Below are 23,153 nucleotides of genomic sequence, written 5' to 3'. Positions count from 1 at the left end.
GCTCTCGATAAGGGCCAGTGGAGGTTGAAACTGTTGAGCTAAAAGAAATTTCAACTTTTCTTTTCCCCTGTGGACTATAACCTCGTATATCTATCTTCCCGAAAAAGGGAGACTAAAACCTCATATATACACATTCATTATGCATCTAGAATTAAGAGGAGATTAACAAACCTCCTTCCTTTGGTCGCCTCTCATGTGAGGATTAGCTGAGAAGTCCAGGTACCAAAAGTCCTTCTGGGTTGAAGGATTCCAGTGGAAACCCAGAGAGTCGTCAGGAGTAGGATGCCTGAAACAAAAAAAAATTATCAGGGCATATAATCAATGCAGGCTATCACACAGGGTCTTTGTTAATATATCAGAAAGCCAGAACCCTCAAATGCCTGATCAACTGGGGTGCTACTTTGTGCTCGCACGGAATCACTTCCTACCCGTAAGTGGCGAAGTTCGTCCACATGGCAACCATTAGATTCATGACCTGGAAATCCTGGGCAGCTGCGAGGTCCAAAGGTGACTGAGGGGGTGGTCGAGGTATTTGAAAGTAGAGCAAGTCATCGCTGTGGATGACCCCTGTCGAAGTAAAAATAATAATAATAATATAAGGAAGTCTATTCACAGATACAGGAATTTTACGTGGTGGTAATTTTGCAACCAGAATTTGCCAGCATTCATTTGGAATAGAAAAGTAAGAAGGCAGCAGTTTAAGAATTCATGACATATTTGAGGGAGATCACTACTGTTCCTGGAGTGACTCCTGTGAAAGCAAGGTGATTCCGTCCGTCCTCCAGCTACACTTTACCATCAGAAATCGTGTTTTTGATTGACATAACCTTTTCAAACGATAGTGCAGGCAACAAAACCTTTCTCTAAGCTGATAAAGAGACTGATGGCTCCACCCTTCCTTGGAGTTCAAAAGGATACTACTGTGTGTAAACTTTGTAAACTTATTTAAGAAGTCCTACTCACAGTGGCTGCCAACCTCAGGGGTACCTAACAGCCAGGGACCTCGGTGGGTGAATTCGTACCGGAAGGTCGAATGATTCTGATCACGTGCGTGAAACAAACTTGTGATGTCGTGAGGTACATTAAACTGGGCATCACCCAACATCTGTGAAAAGGACGATTTCATTTAAGAGATTAAGGTAGAAAATAGGAAGGATTACGTACAAAGAAATCAACATGGTAGTACTAATTGATCATTCCAGCCAAGTATAAGTTAAATTAATCTTAGTTTAACCCGACCAGCACTGAGCCGATTAACAGCTCTCCTAGGGCTGGCCCAAAGGATTAGATATTTTTGTGTTGCTAGGAACCAGTTGGTTACCTAGCAACGGGACCTACTACAACTTATTGTGGAAGCCGACCCACATTTTATCGAGAGATCAATTTTTAATCACCAGAAACAAATTCTTCTGATTCCTTGTTGGCAGAGCGGGGAATCGAACTCATGACTACCGAATCGGTAGGCGAGCACGTAAACCACTCATCCAGTGAGGAACTCAGCCAAGTATAAGTTAAGTATATCTTAGTTTTACCAGACCACTGAGCTGATTAACAGCTCTTCTAGGGCTGGCCCGAAGGATTAGATATTTTTACGTGACTAGGAACCAACTGGTTACCCAGCAACAGGTCCTACAGCTTATTGTGGGATCCGAACCACATTGTATCGAGATCAGCCAAGTATAAAACGTTGCTATTCCAGCTTGTCTGGCAAACGATATGGTGGCCAAAATTATTAAAAACTAACGGACGTATTATTTGGATAACCGTTGGTCATATGCCAGGGGACATTGCATTAGAGTGTAATGATAATTTGGGACAACGGTAGCGTCAGTAGTGAGTGAAATGTGCAGTTTCTATGGGAATTTTATTCTACTGGGTACCAAAGCAATGAATGAGTTAGCTTTGCTAAAAAATAAATTCGTCTGCAATAATAAAATAATCAGTTCTGTTCAAGAAATTTAAACCAACCAGAACATTTCAGAAGTATTGTAGTACAGACATCAAACTTTAATGGTACCAAGTCCTTCCAAATACTTTGAAAACTAGGCTACTAAATACCAATGACTGATACCTGGGTGACATTGTCTGCATATGGAGGGTCGAAGTTGTATCCCCCTAGGTAGTAGTCGACAATGTCATTCACTACTGTCGGTGTGTTGCTGTCAAATGGGTTCAGACCCAGAGTCAAGGGACCGAGCAGTGTGAAATTCTTCTTGTATTCCTCGAGGAGATTCTTTTGCTCGTTGTACAGTTCTGTAATGCAGAGATGATTTGTTAGTGTGCGTCCACATGTCGCCAACTCATCTCTCGCACATCGCAAACAGGTTGAATACAAGTCAATGACTTATAGGGAGTTCTAACCGGTGCTTTTTACACATTATCCAGTACTCGCCAGAGATTTACCGCCTCAGTGGCGTAGTCAGTTTGGTCTTGGCCTGCCACCTTAGTGACCGCGAGTTCAATTCTCGGGCATTCCATGGAAGGGTCAGAGATAAGATTTGTTGACTTGTTTCCAACCTGTTTGTGATACTCATCGGTAAGCTGTCAGGGTAGATTTATGACACGTCTACATAAATTGCCACTGCGCTGAAAATGTAGAGATAAAGACGAACGAGAAGTATAAAAATGATGTAAATTTCAACTCCTAGATAATTTACTGATATCGATATGTGGCAAGGAAGTAAAACAATAAATGTGAAATGAGTAAGGATACGTAGGATATTTTTGGTGCAAAATTTTGACAGCGAACGACCCAAATAGGCCAAAGTGACCAGTTATATGAACTATGAAGTAGGCTATGTATTTTAAACAGTAACTACAATTGAGCAAAGTGAAATACTGGATGCCATTACGTATCGTGAGTAGTCCTCCCTCATTTGCTGTGATCCCAGACATGATGTTGACCTTATTGTAGCGGCCCTCATGTAAGAGCAGAAGCGGATGGTCTGGTATAAAGTCCCCATCGACTCTGGGGACGGCGTAAAGTGGTATGGTAAACCATATCTGCAATATGAAGTGTTGGTATGTGTTAGTATTAATAGAGATATAATCCTTCCCTGCAAAGTTGTATACCCTGTTATATGTTCTAAGGCTCTCCAGGTAGCCACATCCCACAGATTGTCTGGTTCTGTTCGACTAGCTTTGGCCTCCCCTGCTTTTTAACATTTTCCTTTATGAAGTGTGGTGTCTATCACCCCTTTTTAGTTATTTCCCATCATTTCCATTTGTTTTTCATAATACTTTTCCAGACCTGTCTTTAATGATACTAGTTGCTGATCTGTCCCACCAGTTTTGCTAAACTGATGCAGTTAGTTCTGCATTTATTTTTTGTTACACGGCCACATCTGCCATTTAGACACAGACTTTCCCACATTTTAAAGTAACCTTTATAAACAACATTTGATAGGTGACTGTGAGTGTGCAGCAAGTGGTACTAATATTCCTGATGGATTTTGAGGAAAGATTGTGGTGAGCACTGCTCTGAAGCACAGTTGTTTCCAGAATCAATGGGGACTTTATACTAGGCAATAAGCCTCGGTAACTATGTGCAGTGTTTGTTCCTGAATTTCAAAATAAAGAGCAATACTGTATTTTGGAATGACAAAGGTATAATTCGTAAGCTATCATAGTGGGAGAAGGGAAAATTTGAACTTCTGTGCTGTGTAAGTCAATATATTTTGTATTTACTTTCAGTGTTAATGGAATGAGACATTCTGGTGAATTTATAAATGTTAAAACTGTTAGAAGAATAAAATAAGGAAATTGAAAGAAAACATACATTTTACTACTTACAAGTAGTTGCTGACTTGTCAGCATAACCTTGCGGAAATCGATAGTTTGCATACATTCTAGAAATGCTTGACTACCTTTGTCTAAACTGCAGCCTACGAGTGCTCCTACATCCCCAGCAGTTCTCTTGTGCTGAGGATTTAGGGCCCACGGGTTAACAGCGGATCCTGACTGAAGGATAGCTCCGCTGAATAGTCCTGAAAAGGATATGTTGAGCGTGAAAACAGTCCTGTTTCTATCAAGAAGAGCCTGTCTAACTGAAACTTAGAAAAATTCCTTAGAATTTAGGTAAGTTCTAGATAAGGTGTTTGTTCTCGTGATTATTAAAGTTAAAATGTCTGAAAAATGAAAATACATGGAAAAGGGAGCAAGGATAACAAATGACACACAAAATCGTCTGACAAAGTAGTGGTTACTGAAGTAACAGTGCTCTTTCACAATCATAGTCTAGGCCTAAAGGAAGCCCATGTGGTCACATCCCAAGCTGGATGTCGATCTCATAAAACATCATTTCCTTTTAATGGTAATTTAGCGTGCTTACCTCTGGCTTTTGGAGAAAGTAGCTGGAAATGAACCGACGCTGCGCCAGCACTCTGGCCAAAGATGGTAACTCTCTGGGGATCTCCTCCAAAGTTGTGTATATGCTTCTGCACCCACTGAAGAGCCAGAGTTTGGTCTTTTAAGCCATAATTGCCGGGGAGCACCGAATCCTCCGTCGATAAGAACCCTAAAAACAAGTAGTATTTCGATCAAGAATATCAGAGGTACTGAAATCTGTCGAGTGTTATGTTTACGAATGTATTTGTTGTAGGTTTGAAATTGAGTTAAGAAGAGCGTGGGATGCTATTGCCAACTGATAAATAAGATTATTTAGAGGGGAGTTGAGAGTACTGAAGTGATCACCAGTAATCTCTTAGGTGAATTATAACATAGTGTAGCAATGTACAGTGGTCTGCCGTATTCGCGGGGGATGGATACCAGACTTCCGCAAATGTTTAGAATCCGCGAATAGTTGGAACCCCTACGATAAGGCTGAAAACGGTCCATTTTGGTAGGTAGAACTCAAGAAAGACCCACTAAAAATTGTCATACCTGGTTTTTTTAAAATAGTTTTATCACAAAAAGTGCATTTTACGATGAAGTTGATTTAAAAAACCAGAAATTTCTGGATATTTCTCATAGATAAATACCGCAAATAGGCGAGTTTCCCGTGAATAATGGGTAGATATGGTCTAGAGTGAAATCCGCGAATCCAGAGAATGCAAATACGGGGGCCCCACTATACATCATTCCTATGCCTTACTTGAATCAGCAATAATGGCCATGGTTACCATTATCTTTGAAATTTATGGAAAACTACTCGATACAAGTGAAAATGAGCCTTTCAGCTCTGATGTCAGTATATGTGAGACTCCTACTTCTTTGAAAGGAAGAATCTCTCTTAGATTTTACCTAGAAATCCCAGTCTGTATTGCAAGACAACTAAAACAACGTCCCTGCTGAGAAGAACGTAAGGAGGGAGTTCCTGGGCACTCCCAGAGATGAATGCTCCGCCATGGATGAACACCATAACTGGCAAACCATTACTGCCTTGGGACGTGTTGGTTGCAGCGGCAGCCTGTTGAGAGTGCTAAGGGTTAACCATTGCCTTTATACATTGTACAAGTATGAAAGGAGTTGTTCCATTAGCTCCTTGATGATAGCATGAGGCAAGGTAAGGGTGCTTAGGGTTAGCCACTGCCTTTATATGTTTTACAGATATGACTTGCGTTGAACCATTGGTTCCATTATGGCAGTAGAAGGCAAGAAGACTTTAAAACAAGGCCAATAGCAGTTATGTGACAACGGTCTGTAGTTATGCACGAGCTTGTGTACTGAGTATATTCTAAGAGATTTCTGTGCAGCCACAGAACAGCAACAGAATAGAATTTGCTGTGGGAGATCTGAAATTACAATTTTACCTTGGGCATATAGACGTTCAAGTAAAGGCAGTCTTCGCTCCCTGGTAACTCATCGGCTGTGAACCTTTGCCCAAGCAGCAATGGCAAAAAAGGGACAATAACACACTGCGAAGGTTGCCTGGAGCCATCTCTGACACCTGACCAGGCTTCGGCCTCAACTGGATCCTGTGGTTTTGAAGAAAGAAAAGCCAACAAATTGGTAGACATTTTTCTGTTCTTGTGAAATATTTTCAGGTTAACATTTTCAATTTTATATTCATTATTGCTATCAAGTATAGAGGTATTGTCCAGAACAGTGTCGGCATTTCTTGAATGCCCCACACTTGAAAACTACTACGAAGGAAAATATATGGTTTGGCTTAGAAGCAGAAAATAGGAAATGTAAGTGTGCTTGTAGGATCCAGTGCTTCAACATGCTCACATGAGTAGCAATAACAGGTTTTGTGTTGACGGCAGAGTCACTCATGGTGAGTAACAGTACGTGTCATCGATTTGGGAGAATCGGGCAGGAAAGAGGTGCCATTACTTTTATACCCAGTCCTTAAATTTACCAATGGCAACTTTTACAATAGCCTGGGATTAGTTTTGATCTTGACTTGAAGGGTGGGCATGTACGACCTCTTGCGGGAGAGTCTTTTTATAAATTTGCTCATAAATATACCCAGGGGTTGCTGTTGGTTTTAGTTCTTATCTTTTATGATAGTATGTAGGTTATGAATGTAATTTTGCAAAGAAATATTAAAAAGACCTGTATAAATCCAAAAAAGTTACTGTATCTTCGTTTTCGGTAAATTTACGTAAATATGCTCAGAATTTGGAACTGATTTTATATCTTACCTGTTTCGATATTGTGTGAACTGTAATCATAATTTTACAAAATATGATAACATTATTTATGAGAAAAAACATGTAAAACTTGGTAAAATTTACGATTGTCTTGTAAAAGAGGCTCTGCAAGGGGATGTAAATAGTTATTTTCAACATCTTGTGGAAGGTACAGAAAATCTGTTAGAATTTTTTTTTCTTACATAGTGCACATTTACATATGTTCCTCTTTTTATTGGTGTGCTTTTTTTTTAAATTAGCTGACCTCTAAGTTTACCAGGCATGGGGTGCACCATATTGATTTTTTATCCCGTCCATTAAGGGTGTAAGAGTGCATGATTTACTTGTCAATGCATATAGTTCTATATTGTGAATATACGTACATGTAACAAGACAGTTTAACAACCTATATGTAACGAAAAGTGTCTAAAGAAAACGTAAGACCGATAAACAGACTTACCTTGAACCTGAGCGTTCCTACGGGCGGCTCTGCGTAAGGAATGCCGTAGAAAGAGTAGAAGACGTTCCCATTGACTGCTTGCTCCGTCACTCCTCTAATCGTACCAACCTCTGTTGTCACTGTAGGGGTCTCTCCCGTTGCAGATGCGCTAGCTTGCGTGCTGACGAGAGCTGCAACTGCAACACCCAAGAGCCGTTGCAACCACATTCTGCAAACTGGTGACGAAATGACTATTAAGGGACGTACATAATCAGTGATTGTAAATGATAAAAATTCCGTAAGGCCGCCACTAACGTGCAGACCTGTGCAGGCGTATATAACTTCACCAATGATACAAGTTCTTTTTTTCTTACTCAGGGAGTAAACCTACAAACTACTTTGTCGTTGTTGTTATTGGTGAGGGGGGGGGGGGAGGGGGGGAGGGCGGAGGGGTTTGAATGGAGGGGAAAGGTCTATGGAAGAGCTAAAAATGTCGGGAAAAGGGGGGTTTATGGGGTGTGAATGTAGGAAAGGTCTATGGAAGAGCCTAAAAAGGTCTGAAAAAGGTGTTGTGTTGAGTTAAAGATACAGGAATTTTAGGATAGGATATTTATGATTTATTTACTAGAATGGAAATGTAAAAACTAAATAATGTGCATGTTAACCAGTACAGAGAAATTATCACTAATAAATCATGGCGTATTTATTTTAATCTTCGTTGGTGAAACAACGCTCTATTTGACCGTAGATTTTAGCACGTTTTAATTTACGTCAAAATTTAGGAGTATAATGTTTATAACTTATGCTTGAGGGGAAAATCTTGCACGTGTCCCGAGTAAGCTGGAGATCGGATCACGCCTTGTTTTTATCCAGTTCTCTGGAGCAGCTATATTGCATTTAGAGACGAAGATCCGGCCAATAACTGGCTTGCTAATTGCAGCTCAAAAATAATAAACAAATAAGAAAGATTTTTAGTGGAGAAATGGCTGTTGTATTTCAGTGTTAACCATTATATAATTATTATTATTCAATTTTATCATTTTAAAGCTGAATGATATACGAGGTGCATATTCATTGATAGACGAAACTAAGCTTAGTTTAGTCTTACGTTACTTCTTTCATTTAGAACGGCCTTCCATGAATGATTTCTTAAATAATTTCTAATTCAGGACTCCCCTGCATATAATATAATATGGTTTGTAACCCCAAGTAAACGTACATGGGCAAACAAGGACGCCATCCCTGTCAGGAGAATCAGTCTCCTTCGGTATTCTTAGGCTCATCTAGACTATGACGATGAATGCATAACGAAACTCCAAAAGAAAGCGATAGACCTATACTTCTTAACGAAGAGAGAGAGAGAGAGAGAGAGTATATTCAAGATACTTCAAAGAAAGTGATAGACCTATACCTCTTAACGAAGAGAGAGAGAGAGAGAGAGAGAGAGAGAGAGAGAGAGAGAGAGAGAGAGAGTTTATTCAAGATACTTCAAAGAAAGTGATAGACCTATACTTCTTAAAGAAGAGAGAGAGAGAGAGAGAGAGAGAGAGAGAAATCTCTCTCTCTCTCTCTCTCTCTCTCAAGATATCAAGCAGTTTGTGTGGTGTTTACTCGAGGTAAACACCACACAGTAGTAATAATAATAAAATGAATAATAATAATCCTTTATCATTAATAAGATCCCTTCGGCCTTCTGGCAACCTCTCATTAGATAGCAACAGATGGAATGCGACACTTTGCAGGAGATGCAATACGAGTCCTCTGGGTCATGTTGTTGCGGTCACTTCGTCTGATCGGAGTGGTTTTCACCGTCCTTGACAGGAGGGAGAGACAGGGAAAACATCTTGGCAATTATTCACCTCTGGTGCAAAGCGATACCCTCATGAATGTACCATTGGCCAGTTGCGAGAGCTTTGCACCTCGTTTTAAGTCTGTGTATAACAGGACGCTCTTTATTATAAAGATTGGTGTCTTTCTCGTGCACTTGTGGTTTGCCTGACAAAAAAGCGATGTCTTATAGTTTTTTCTACCCATGAAATACCTCGTGTTTTTATTAAACATAACCAAGCAAAAAAATAGTGTTCCTATGAAGGGAGGTCCCAGAGATAAAAGCCAGACTATTATCTCTGGTAGATATAATTCATTACAGAGCCCACTGAGCAGCCAATGATTCAATCGCTTAGAAACTTATATGGCTGTGAATACCTCTTTGCGGTAACCAGTTGAAGGGGATAGGTGTGTGTGTGTGTGTGTGTGTGCGCGCGTTTGAAGCATCGAGTCACATGGCAAAGAATATGACCGGTAAATAGGACTGGAAGGAAACGGGCAGCGCATCCTTGGGTGGTTAGATAAATACAGCCTCACTGAGCAAGCATTGCAACCTGCCTCTCTCTCTCTCTCTCTCTCTCGCACGTAGCACATATTATGTACGTTTACTATGCTGATCATAGTGCCCGTTGGTCATGTGCCTTAAGACTGACTTCTTATGTTTACGTCATGCACAAACTTCGAGGTCATAATGTATTACGAATTTCTTAAGCTCAGTGGGTCTAGGTTTGGATACCAGGAGGCTTGTAGCTGTATGGGTCTAGTTTAGAATACCAAGAAGCTTGTAGCTCTATTGGTGTAGGTTAGAATACCAATAGATTTATAGCTCTTTGGGTCTAGGTTAGGGTACCAAGAAGTTTAATAGGTATAGATGTTCATACCAGAAGGCTTATAGATCTATTGGTCTAGGTTAGAATGTCTAGAGACTTGTAATTTTGTAGGTCTACAGGTCTAGGTTAGAATATCGAGAGATTTATACCTCTGTTGGTCTAGGTTAGAGAACCAAGAAGCTTAATATAGGTCTGTATGTCTAGATGTTCATACTAGAAGGCTTATAGATCTATGGGTCTAGGATAGACATACCTATACTCTGTTTTTTTCCATTGTCCATCCGCCTGTGGTGTTTGCGCATGGTAACACTGTGTCCCGGGCTTTAAATAACATCCTATTTCGAATGTTAACGGTGTAATTCGCATATAGTAAATTATTAAAACACTTTTCAGTTGCAAATGTACATCCAGATATCCTTTTATTTACTCTTTTTTTTTGGGTTAATCTGTCCATGCCGCCTGGTGTGTTTATGCATGGTAACACTGCGTCCCGGGCTTTAAATAACATCCTATTTCGAAATGTTAACGGTGTAATTCGCATACAGTAAATTATTAAAACACTTTCAGTTGCAATTACACCCAGATATCCTTTTATTTACCTAAAACTTAGACATAGCGTAACTATTTAAAGCGGGACGCAGTGTTACCATGGGCGACCACCACGGGTGGATGGACAGATGGAAAAAAATAGAGTATAGAGACTTGCTAGAATACCGAGAGGCTTACAGCTCTGTGAGTCCAGGTTAGAATACCGAGAGGCTTACAGCTCTGTGAGTCCAGGTTAGAATACCAAGAGGTAACAACAGAGTAAAAACAATCCCCGGTAAAAACTAGTTACTTGAGCGGCAGCTCCAGCGCTGACATAGGAATTTATTTTTCCCTTAGTACCCTTTTTTTTTCTTTTTTTTTCTTTTTTGCTGTTGCTGAGGTCGATGAAATTTGTTTATGTGGAGGCAGGCAACGCTCAAAACAGGTTTTCTCAACCTTGGCAGGTTTAAGAATTATCGTGTTCCACTCTTCTGCAGATAGTTTTATTATTATTATTATTTTTGCATCATCTCATGATAACGAGATATTGTCATATAAAAATATCGCAGATGTATTATATATATATATATATATATATATATATATATATACTAACACTGTATATAATATATATATATGTATGTGTATATATATATATTTATATATATATGTATATATATATATATATCTATATATATATATATATATAATATAGAGAGAGAGGAGAGAGAGAGAGAGAGAGAGAGAGAGAGAGCCACCAATCTTTTCCTGTTTTTTTTACTATCATATAACTTCTGGGTGAAAACAAAAAGATAAATTCTTCAACTACCCGAAGTTCCATATACCATTTTGATTCATTCTTATATATACCTTGTTTTCAATCTTAGAGATGATTATTATTCTAAAATCATTTACATTGAAGCTTCCACCTTCCAAATCACTTTGTCTTATATAAAGACTTTCGATAGATCACAAATTTTCACTTTTGGTCACCGTTTTTTCAGTCTGTAACAAATGTTTATTATTATAATTTTATTCTCTTAATCATTTTCATCAACGAAACGTATATACGATTCACAGCGTGTTCCTGTTGAAAATATATATATATATATATATATATATATATATATATATATATATATATATATATATACCTATATATATATATATATATTTGCGGGATTTAAAGTGTCCTACCAAAGTCCTCCAATACTTCCCATGTCAAGAATATAAACTCTTGCCTCTTGAAACACTTTTTGCAATTTTTAAAATGGTCTAAACAATAAAATAAATGCCTCTTTCTTTATCTCTCATACATGAACATGCAGTTGAATGCTGCTTATATATATATATATATATATATATATATATATATATATATATATATGTCTACATATATCTTTATATATATATATATATATATATATATATATATATATATAATTTATATGTCGGTGCGAGGTGAAGGATAATCCTTCATGCCCATTATATGTACTTTTATTGTAGTCGCGACGTTTCGAGACATAAAAGACCCATTTTCAAGCTGAAGAAAGATAAAACACAAGTTTGAATCACTCGGCAGCACAAACACGAGAGAGATACCCAAAGAGTAATATCTTCCACCCAGAGCAACAGCCACAGCCTTGACTGACGCCACACGACCCACCACCACAAGTCCTCAGCAGCGACTGAGCTGCGGTCGGCTACAGCTGATGATATACAGCTAGCTTTCTAAATAAGCGTTGGCAACAATTGTGTATATATATATATATATATATATATATATATATATATATATATATATATATATACCCAGGAGCGCGCTGTCTGACCAACTCCCTGTATTAAGAGTCTATAGAGTGACTCTAGACCGAGGTCGACTGGAAGAACGTACCAGACAAAACAATTCAGCGAAGCAATCCATGACTAGGCATTAAAAGGGACGTGGACCTTACATAACGCCTTTAGGGACACACCCCCCCCCCCCCCCGCCCCGTAATTTTTTTCATGGCATACAAAGGAGATCACTCCTTGGAGGAGATACGAGACTGAAGTTGGCTGGAAGAACGTTCCAGACGAAACAATCCAGCGAAACAATCCAGCACTAGGCATTAAAAATGGACGTGGACCTTACATAATGCCCTTAGGGACACCATCCCCCCATCGATTTTTTTATGTTATACAAAGGAGATCACTCCTTGGAGAAGATACGAGACCGAATTTGGCGGGAAGAACGTTCCAGACGAAACCATCCAGCGAAGCTTTCCAGGACTAGGCATTGAAATGGACGTGGACCCCCCCCCCCCTCCCTGATTTTTTTTATATGGTATATAAAGGAGATCACTCCTTGGAGTAGATACGATGCGGTTGGTATGTGAGCTGAAATGGTAGTACTACTGATGCAGGTTCCACTTTCGCACGTTTAGTTTTTCGTAAAAAGAAAACTATTGAGGTGGCTATTTTGGTCTCAGTGGCGTGGTCGGTGTGGTGTTGGCGTACTACCATTGGTTGCCGCGAGTTCGATTCTCGGACATTCCATTGCGGTGTGAGAGATGTGTGTATTTCTGGTGATAGCAATTCACTCTCGATGTGGTTCGGAAGTCACGTACAGCCGTTGGTCCCGATGCTGATTAACAACTGGTTCCATGCAACGTAAAAACACCAAACAAACAAGAAAAAAACATAGCAGCATTTTTTACTTGTTTAGTACTAGTACTACTACTGTTATTACTATTAGTAATAGTAATAAAGGATATTTTTTATTTACTCTTTTTAGAATCTCTACGTTTTGACTTTTTTATTTATTTATATTATCTATTTTTTTTTATTTTGCTCATGTACATTTCGGATAAAATCGCAGTTGTCTTCGTCCATATAATTAGTTTTAGGAGAGATCTACTCTTGTTAGAGAGAGAGAGAGAGAGAGAGAGAGAGAGAGAGAGAGAGAGAGAGAGAGAGAGCATAATGCAATTAATCTCATTCCAGTTGTTACCCCGATAATATTTTTACCTTGTCACTTTTCACGATCACAGTAATAATGGGGAGAAGTGTACCTATTATGGGAAAACTCCGCCCACTTTACTTCTGCGTGGGGTAAATAACCTTCTGCCATTTTGAAGTAGTTAAAATTCGTAGCCAAGCCCTCGATCTCCAAATCTATTTCTATTTTCCCATTCTGTCTTCGAGGACCGTTAGGAGAAAGGCGGACAGGTCATGCCTCTGTTGGTATAAAGGCGATTGGGATACCTACTCGTACTACCTCAAATGGTTTTGGGTTCAATGAACTTCAGGCACACAGTTATTGTCTAATTACGCAGTAACGGAAAACTTGTTTGTTGGGATATGCTGTGATCGAATAACGTTCTTTTGTAGAAAGCTTGGTTAGGTGAAGAGCTGCAGCCCAATGCAATACCGAACAGTCGGTTTCGAATTTGAAACAAGTTGCCATAGTTCAGAGGAGTTTATAGCGTTCCCACGAGTCGCTGAAGGAGCCTAAATGCTATTTGCTAGGTCCCATCACTGATTCCAACCGTGAAGGAATAGTACCAGTCTATTTGGGTGACCGAAGAAAAACGACCTGTATAGGTCTAGCGCACTTTTTCCTAGGCTGGCTGGAAGCCGGAGCCTTTTAGAACTATATATATATATATATATATATATATATATATATACACAGTATATATATGTAAATATATACATACATATATATATGTATATATATATATATATATATGTGTATGTATATATCAAATATACTTGATAAGGGTGGAGGTTAGTCCACCGAAATATAGTCCTCAAGCTTTAAACCCAGAGTTTTTAATGGGCCTTTTTATACTTGGGACGTATCCTGTTTTAGCAGAAGAATTTATGTACATATATATGTCTGCATAGTATAATCCAGCAGTCACTTTTATCAGATATGTTTAAACTTGTAATAGCCACAGTTCATTGAAGCTCTGGCCGTTTATTCTCATTCTAAATCTTTATACAAATTTTTTGTAAGTTCGTGTCGAGATGTCGAGAGAAATATCCGGTAATAGCTGAAAGCCAAAGGCGACTTCCATCTCAGCTGGTGTATGACAGCCAGGGACGGGTTTAGTTCCATGCGACTAGGCTCAAGGCAATCCACTTCGCTAAATCAGAGAGATTTATTTACCCACATATGGCCACAAGGCCTTAATCATTACATTTCAGCCATGGCCACCCTGCCTGATGAGAGCGGTGGTGCCTCTGATGTTCCAGGAAACTGGAAAGTCGGGTTCTGCTTTAGAAAACGTTAGTTATTATTTTACTTTCAGAAATATTTCCTTCTGAGAAGTATTAGGAGACAAAATTCTACACAGTCGTCGTGTTAGAAACGCTGGCACCTGAATATGCATTTTTTTTAAAAATGATTCATAGGCCTATAAGACGCATTTTTAAAAAAATGCTTCCTAGGCCTATAAGGCTGCTCTCTGGATATCTCGCTTGCTTGCATGCACAGAAATCACTGCTCGAATTACTGTGAACTACTCTCTAATCGTTCTGAAACACTTCAAGAAGCACTATTATTAGGTTATCTTGAGGATTTAAAAGTTTTTTTTTTTTTTTAATACAGTACTATAATCAGGAAATGTAAAAAAGGACGCACATGAACCAGCAACATAAAAATATTGTTTATAAAAGCCAAGAATGGAGGCAAAGGAGAATCATTACTCAGGGAATAAAGCAACACGTCTAGGAAGGTTCGAAAACATCTTTATTGACAACGAATTCCTGAATGATATCCCCGTGAAAACTGAAAAAAAAGAAGACATTGTACGTATTCAGCCCGAGACATCTTTAGGCTGAGTGCAACATTCACTCACCTAGCCGAGCGGAAAACGAGGGCATTCTTATAAAAATTAGGCACAAAACAGGACAATACGAATATATCTGAGACCCGCTTGGTGTATTGTAATCGCACTTAAGATATATATATATATATATATATATATATATATATATATATATATATATATATATATATACTGAGTTTGTAAGAAGATATAAACCGAAAAAATCACCATAAGAATGCATGTATATAGCATGTATATACTTATACGTACACAAAAGTCATCCTCCTTCATAAAGAATTAAGCATAATGTATAACCTATAACCTGAAAAGTTGTGGAATCACTGAGTTTTGAAGTATCGTCTTATTCCACTCGAGAATGAAGATCATAGGTACATATATATATGTGGGAAACAAGGAGGTAATGAAAGAGTTCAGAAGTTTGACGGGTGCTTCATAGGACCAGCCACCGAACAAGCAAATTTGGAGATGGGGTGCCTTAGCTGGTGCCACGAGAGAAAGAGGAGAATTTCTTTTAAAACAAGACGAAAGATCTCAGAACTCAATGTTGCATTTTGAATAAGTATATATATATATATATATATATATATATATATATATATGATATAAACCATTCTAGAGGGTTTATAAAGAACTCCCCAAAAAATCCTGAATTCCCTTCAAGACTCCATGAGGTGTGTCAACGGTCATCGTCTCTCAGGTTGAGAAGAGCGTCATCTCCCCCAACCGTCACCCCCAAAAGTTCGTTGGTCCCTAGCGTCACCTAGATTGGGACTCATTGGTCAATAGACCTAAGGAGATGTGCCAGACCCAATCACAGCCTAGAAGGAAAAATATCGGGGCGTTTGTGGGGTATGGGAGGAGAGAAGGGGCAGTTGAGGAAACCAGCTTAAGGGGCATTTAGCCGTCGGTCAAGAAATGAGGTGGACGTGTAGTTCCCCCTCGTTGCCTCTGCCGGTTTCCTCGTTCAATCCCGCCGGTACTATAGATATTAAGTTCAACTTCACTCGGGCCCTTGTGTAAATTCATTAGAATATAAGACCGGTGTTAAATTAATCACTGAGCGATGGATTTCTGCATGACCCACAGTAACTTAAGAGACCCACGCGACCCAGGTCGGGGTCATAATTTTGGTGTCAGGTGCGGGGTACGCTACGAAGCGCTAATTAACATTAAATATAGCGATTGTGGGTCTTGCTAGGTGCAGATTCGGTGACTAATTGTTCAGTGTCTTTATGATCGGAAAATACACGACGGAGCAGTCATATGACACAATAACACCAAAGGGCCGACGTCGAAGTGATAGCAATATTGAGGGGGGAGTGTGAGCTGTAAGCTTCGTCTGGTTTAGACCAAGCTGTTAGAAGTTAGAATGATCGTAGAGTAAGAGAGGCTGACAGCCGTCGGATGGCGGCTGACGACAGCAAGGGAGTGTATAGCGAACCACTCCTCCCCTCCCCTCAAGAGGAAGGGGAAGGCGACGTTGGAGAGACGGAGGAGGAAAAGAAAGGGAAAAAGGGAAAACAAGGAAGGATCAGCTTTGCTGGGTATCCTTCCTGGCCTTGGCGAAAGGGGGAGAGACCCGATGGGGAGGACCGATTGAGGAGTGAGTGGTAGCCAGAGAGTGAGTAGTTAAGATAGACCCGAAAATCATTAGTGAATAACTTGTTCAAGTTAACAGTTTTGAGGAGGGATCTTTGTTTGAAGAATTTAAAAAAACACAGTCTGGGTGTTCGTTTGGGAAAAAATTTTGGGCCAAACCCGCTTTGAAAACCAAGTTTTTTTTTTTTTTTTTTTTTTTTTTGAGGTGTGGAAAAATTTGGGCAACAAAACCCAGAACCCATTGTTCATGTGAAACAATTCGTGAAAGTTTGAAAAAAAGTTTTTTTTTTATTTTTTTTTTTTTTTCTTTTTTTTTTTTTTTTCAGTTTTTTTTTTTCTTTTTCGTTTTTATTCACTGCTTAGCTCTTTAACAAACTTTTTTGTAAATATATTATCAAAAGGCTTTGTGATTAGTTTATTGTCTGTTATGTGTTATTAGAATATGTCCTTTTGATTTGAATTTTAAGGTTTTTCAAGTAATTTGTCTGAGAAATTTTGTGGAATCAGGAATAACGTAAACAATCAACTAGTGATTTGTCGATTCTTTTTTTTAATCAGATTTGTGTTACTTGAACCCTTTAGTGATTCAAACGAGAGTGCAGTTTAAGTAATTTAATTACAAATTGTTCTCATTAGAGTCAATGAATAGTAAGCAGCTCACTGATATTGCTTGCCATGAATGTTTGTTGGAAATTGTTGATGTTTTTTTATTTTTATTTTGTTCATTTTAATTGTTGGTTTTCAAGTCCTCGAGGGTAGGAGACCAAAACCCGGCCCCCTCTAGAGTCTCTCCTCAATAGCCAAAGTGGTTGTCAGAGAACACCACCAATAGCGTTTAATGTTGAATTTATTGTTATTATTAGTAGTTACCTGGGTGCTGACTTCTTTGAGATTCTCGTAGTTAAACCAGATTGTTATTCTTTTCAAGTACTGATGATACGAGTCCATTTTTTGTTTTTGTTAAGGGTTTTAAGATCACTGGTCAATGGCCCGGGTTTAGGGTAAAAAAAAAAAAAAAATATTAAATAAATAAATAAAATAAAATAAATAAAAAATAAATAAAATAAAAATAATAAATAAATAAAATAAAATAAGATAAAATAAAATAATGATAATTTTAGTCAAGTAATAATACAGAAGCTAATGCCATTACCAAGGATAATGCCTATCCATTGCCCTCGATCGAAGTGCTTTTGCTTAAAGTAAAGGGGAGTAAGTTTTTCGCCTCATTGGATCCCAAGTCAGGCTTGCCTTGATGATGAAAGTAAAGAGAAAACGGCCTTTATAGCAAATAATCGGCTGTATGAATATAATTTCCTTCCCTTCAGGTTAAATATGTTCCAGCTCATTTTTCACGAGTAATGATACGCGTTTTAGCCTCTATAATTAAGTTTTTGTATATTTAGATGATATCATTGTAGTTGGCGCTACTGTAGAGGAGCATGAAGGTAACCTGATACAAGTTTTGGAAGCATTAAAGCGTCATGGGATGAATATAAATTTAGAAAAATGTAAGTTTTTCCAGGCCGAAGTAGAATTTTTGGGGCACCTAGTAACTTCTGAAGGCCTTAAGCCTTGTGCCGATAAAGTTGTAGCAATTAAAGAATTTCCACGACCAAAACATCCGAACGATGTAGCCAGCTTCCTCGGACTCGCGGGTTACTGTCGGAAGTTCATTAGCAATTTTGGACAGATAGCGAGACCGTTAGATGCATGAAGGAAGCAACCTGATTTCCAATGGGGTGAGAAAGAGGAAGAAGCTTTTCAGAAATTAAAAGATGTCCTAATGAGCGACGAACTCTTGGCTTATCCGAGGTTCGATCGTCCTTTTTTTAGTGACCACAGACGCAGGTGATATTGTGATAGGAGGAGTAATCAGCCAGATTGACGATGAAGGTAATGAAAGACCAGTTTGTTTTGCATCACGAGCATTAAAAGGGGCAGAGAATAATTATAGTACCTTCGATCGAGAGGCTTTGGCGATCTTATGGTTGCTGGAGAGACACCGTTATTTTTTGCTGGGACACAGGATAGATTTTCACAGATCATCAGCTATTAACGTACCTGCTGAAGAAGAACGAGATTACAAATCGCCAGGCTCGATGGATCGAGCGAATTTTAGAGTTTGACATCATAAAGATTCAATATATCCCAGGTAAGGTAATAGGATGGCGGATGCTCTCTCCAGGAACATCATAAGAGTAACAACTCGTGCTACAGGGCGCAGGGAAGAACGACAAAAGAAACCTCGTGACGTTGGTGGCTCAGGCACTGCAGGCAATAGTGCCAGCAACGTTGCGACGGTACCGAACAATGACAGTCAATCGAACGTAAGCACGACGCACAGAAAACGGGAATCTCGCTTGCACTCTCATTTGAATGGGAGTGGCCGAGGCGGTAGCTGTTTGAATTCAGGTGGAACTCCGTCCGGGGGATTCCAGAATAAATGCCCGGAGAATGAAAGTGTGGTTGATTTTTGTTATTTGAGTGTGCGAGTGTTGGTTGGAAGTCAGGGTCTGAAGCCTGGATTATCCAGATCAAGGCTTGTGTGAAAGGTGAGAGCAACGAGTTCCCGAATTTTGTGCATTTGTCAAAGGACGCATTCTTCATTGAGGAAGACGTCTTGTTGTGTAAAAATGAAAAAAGGGCCGCTGATATCAGAGCCCAAGTCGTTCTTCCTCGAGCCTTAGTAGAGAGAGCTATACACATGATTCATGTTAGCCCTTATACTGGACATGTAGGCATAGAAAGATCTCTTAGAAGAGCCCGTGAGCACTTCTTTTGGGTTGGCATACGTAGAGACATAACTTTGTAAGTAACTATCGTGTGTGTAATACGATTGAAAAACGACCTGTTAAGTTTGTTTTTTTTTTTATTGAAAGAACCATCCATTTTATTTATGTAAATCCTTATTCCAGGCATGGCATACAACCATAGAACAGTCTCTTATCAGGGCACTCGAAGTGGTACTTTTTATACTCTATCGTGAGCATTAAATGTGGTGAGACCACTTCCTGCGGCGCCAGGGCAATACAAGTATTATGGCGAGTTCGTGGATGCCTATACACGCTCCCACCCATGGGTAGGATGGTGGATAAAACCTGCCTGTTGGAGACCATATCATGTGGAAGAAAATCGAAACACCTGTCGCACACCGTACGTCAAGACATTTGGTGTACCACACCAACCAACCAGTATCCCCGTACCCGAGGTTGGCCGGGTATCTGGGAGGCGAGCCAGTGAAATACACAGGAGCGCAGGTGGGCGTTGAGGGCACAAGACCGAGCTCCCGGGCCTATGTCATAAGTAAATGCTATGGCAAAGTAAATGAAAGGGGTCAGCGATCAGTCTGTAAATGCCAACCCACGTCTTTGCCTAGGATTCAGAATCATACCAGTTGTTTTATTTATTTTTTTTTAAATTTTATTTCTTGATATCTCGACCAGTTTGTAATGTGTCACGAATTTATGTTTTTTTTTATTTAAATTGACCAAATTATTTTGAGAACAAATGTTATTACCTGTGGATCATATTCTTGTATGTAATTTTGTTTTGTTGTGGTTGTGTTGCTTATGTACGTTATTTTATTATTTTGATTTACTGTTTTTTATTTGTGTTGAATTTGCCGCAACCCCGATTCCATCCTATTTTATAATTCATAAATTACACTAATGCTTGTAAAGTTTTTTTTTTAAGGTTTTCACATACGATGAAATTTTTGTTTGTGCCTGAATTTCCATATTTATTTCCATGGTTCTTTAGTTATTTATTTTTATTTTCATGTGAGAGTAGTAAATGTACATTGACGTTCCAGGAGGATTCTTTTATTTTCGTGAAATTCCACTGCATTATTTTTGTTCTGTGTATGTTTAAATTATGTTTTTGTTATTTTGAGAAGTTTTAATAGATTGACGTGATGCATTGTGATAAAAATAGATGCCGTGTGTCGCGATTGCCAAGTGCAGCGGCTAAATGTGTGAGATTTTCTGTCTTTTTGTTTGGTCTGTTCCAGGAAAAAGTGATTGTTCCTAATTTTTTGTAAAGATCTTATGTGTTGTAAGACGTATTCAATTTACTTGTAACCTTTGGTTTGTACACACGTCAAATGGCCCCCAGTAACTAAGATAGATAATTTTAATTTAGATAAATCAGTACCGTGAGGGAGGAGACTCGAGGTGGGACAAGGCAAGGACTGCAGCTTTGCGAGGACGCAAAGGAATTTGGGGAGGGAGTGATAAACCATTCTAGAGTGTTTATAAAGAACTCCCCAAAAAATCCTGAATTCCCCTCAAGACTCCTTGAGGTGTCAACGGTCATCCTCTCTCAGGTTGAGAAGAGCGTCATCTCCCCCAACCGTCACCCCCCAAAAGTTCGTTGGTCCCTAGCGTCACCTAGATTGGCACTCATTGGTCAATAGACCTAAGGAGAGGTGCCAGACCCAATCACAGCCTAGAAGGAAAATATCGGGGGGGTTGTGGGGTATGGGAGGAGAGAGGAAACCAAGGCGTCCCCTTGAAGGGGCAGTTAGTCGTCGGTCAAGAAATGAGGTGGACGTGTAGTTCCCCCTCGTTGCCTCTGCCGGTTTCCTCGTTCGGTCTCAATCCCGCCGGTACTATAGATATTAAGTTCAATTTCACTCGGGCCCTTGTGTAAATTCATTAGAATATAAGACCGGTGTTAAATTAATCACTGAGCGTTTGATTTCTGCATGACCCATCTGTTACAATTCAGACTTCAAACCCTTCTCTCGTATCAGGTCCGGATGGAGGAGGCGGTTGAGTTCTGTCGGGAGTGAGTTGGCGAAGTCACGCTCCTGCGAATCAAGTACACACACGTCAATAAAAAAAACGAACGATAAAATGATTTCCTTGAATATATATAATTTTCAATGTGAAACAGATTCGTTTCCAAGCAGATGATACTTAGAATTAGTTGGGAATGACACTATCGCATACCTATCACGGAGAAATGCCCTTTGGGCCGTGATAGTATAGTCATATTACCTATTATATCCCATCGTTATAACTTTCAGATGAACTCCAAAATATTGTTTGGAAGCTTGAATTCTAAGTCAGTGGCCCCTTTAATAATAATAATAATAATAATAATAATAATAATAATAATAATAATAATAATGATAATATGAGGCATTATTCAGAACTACTTATAAGTTGTCAACCTGCTTGTGATCTGTATGCGATAAGTCTGTGGATATTATACTTTAATGAATACGCACCCTAACCAACAAGTAGACAAAGAATAGAATATAACAATTTAGGCCGAAGGACAAGCGCTGCCACCTATGAGGTTATCCAGATGGAAGAGAGAGAGAAATAGAACATGAACGGAGGTACAGTAAAAAAGGAACGAAAGGGCTGCAGCTAGGGGCCGTAAGAACGCCGCAAAGGACCACCTTGATTAAACAGACAAATTAATAAAAATACAACTATACTACCTTTTCCCTGACGTCACAAGTCATCCGTGGCCGAGGCAAGAGCTTCAGGAAGCTGAAGTCGTTGGGGTCTGTTGCGTGCCATCGGAATTCTAAGGAGTCGTCTGGGGTTGGATTCCTGTGTGGGATTCGTGGGCATATCAGTCACAGGAGAACTTTGCTCAGCGGCAATTTATAGCCAGGAACGACGATAAATAAATATCGTGTCAGTGTCAAAGAATGCTGTTCTTTCATTAATATCTCGTTTAATGGCTCACGAATGGATGGTATGACCACAACTAGCAAGGAATTATGTATTAGATGGCTCCCGAGGAGGAGAAAAGCATCCTAAATAAACAAATGAAGACAGGATATTATATTACTAATACTAATTGCGGCTGAAGTGCAAGCTATTGCTTTTTAAAAGAGTTGCAAGTTACTTAGAGTTAGATTTGCGTTTAATTTCGTATTGTTCTACAATCTGAAGACATTAGTCGGGGCTACTTTGGCTTGCTAACTACGCGTTACTTCAAAGGTGCTAGTACTAAACATGGCGGAAGCTGCTTGGAACGTCGTGTTTATAGTACTAGCCCCCCGGGGATCAAAGTAATATATACACCCATTTCAACAGATTATATTAACGTATATTATAATAATATTAATGATCCCTGAGGGGCTAGTACTAAATAAGGCGTCCCATTGAGCTCCCGCCATGTTTATTAGTACTAGCACCTGCGAGGTGACACGTCGCTAGCAAGCCCAAAGTATAGCACCGGGTACTCCATCCTCTTTCAATAGGATACGCCTTAGGAAGGTATATGTACTTCCTGCTGGTAGCTGCGAGGACAAGACTAGTCATCTCAGCGCATTACTGAATCAAGGACATGATAAACCCAAAACAATACTGCACATCCAAACGGCATACAAATTGCCCCTGTGCTAGGAAAGACTACTTATTTACACGTATGCAGATTTGTATGCGTGCGTGCTTATATAGCCCACAAATATATATAATATATTATATATATATATATATATATATATATATAGAGAGAGAGAGAGAGGAGATGAGAGGAAGAGAGAGAG

General features: G+C 39.2%; 2 protein-coding genes across 3 annotated transcripts in view; both read right to left on the bottom strand.

Annotated features, from left to right (window-relative positions):
• Positions 1–11,911, bottom strand: part of LOC135209664 (juvenile hormone esterase-like) — a 13,084-nt gene extending 1,173 nt beyond the window's left edge. The window contains exons 1-11 of one of the 2 annotated variants that reach the window (XM_064242397.1): positions 11,866–11,911; positions 7,036–7,250; positions 5,751–5,915; positions 5,242–5,407; positions 4,331–4,516; positions 3,793–3,986; positions 2,853–3,003; positions 2,072–2,253; positions 964–1,105; positions 429–567; positions 172–286 (exon numbers count right to left, since the gene is read on the bottom strand). In XM_064242397.1, coding sequence (XP_064098467.1) covers positions 172–286; positions 429–567; positions 964–1,105; positions 2,072–2,253; positions 2,853–3,003; positions 3,793–3,986; positions 4,331–4,516; positions 5,242–5,407; positions 5,751–5,915; positions 7,036–7,242 — 1,647 coding nt within the window. In that variant the 5' untranslated portion in view covers positions 7,243–7,250; positions 11,866–11,911. Of the gene's footprint in view, positions 1–171; positions 287–428; positions 568–963; positions 1,106–2,071; positions 2,254–2,852; positions 3,004–3,792; positions 3,987–4,330; positions 4,517–5,241; positions 5,408–5,750; positions 5,916–7,035; positions 7,251–11,801 lie in introns of both variants that reach the window. The other variant, XM_064242396.1, reaches the window with a different exon arrangement.
• A 7,588-nt stretch (positions 11,912–19,499) lies between these two features.
• The window catches only part of LOC135209662 (juvenile hormone esterase-like), a 58,123-nt gene continuing 54,469 nt past the window's right edge, over positions 19,500–23,153 (bottom strand). The window contains 2 exon segments of the mRNA XM_064242395.1: positions 19,500–21,449; positions 22,092–22,206. Of these exon segments, the coding sequence (XP_064098465.1) occupies positions 21,357–21,449; positions 22,092–22,206 (208 nt within the window). The 3' untranslated portion in view covers positions 19,500–21,356.

The sequence above is a fragment of the Macrobrachium nipponense genome, chromosome 38, assembly GCF_015104395.2.
Source record: "Macrobrachium nipponense isolate FS-2020 chromosome 38, ASM1510439v2, whole genome shotgun sequence".
In the NCBI taxonomy this organism is placed as follows: domain Eukaryota; kingdom Metazoa; phylum Arthropoda; class Malacostraca; order Decapoda; family Palaemonidae; genus Macrobrachium; species Macrobrachium nipponense.
Note: the sequence above shows the minus strand (reverse complement) of the source record. Positions and strands in the feature narration are given on the sequence as shown.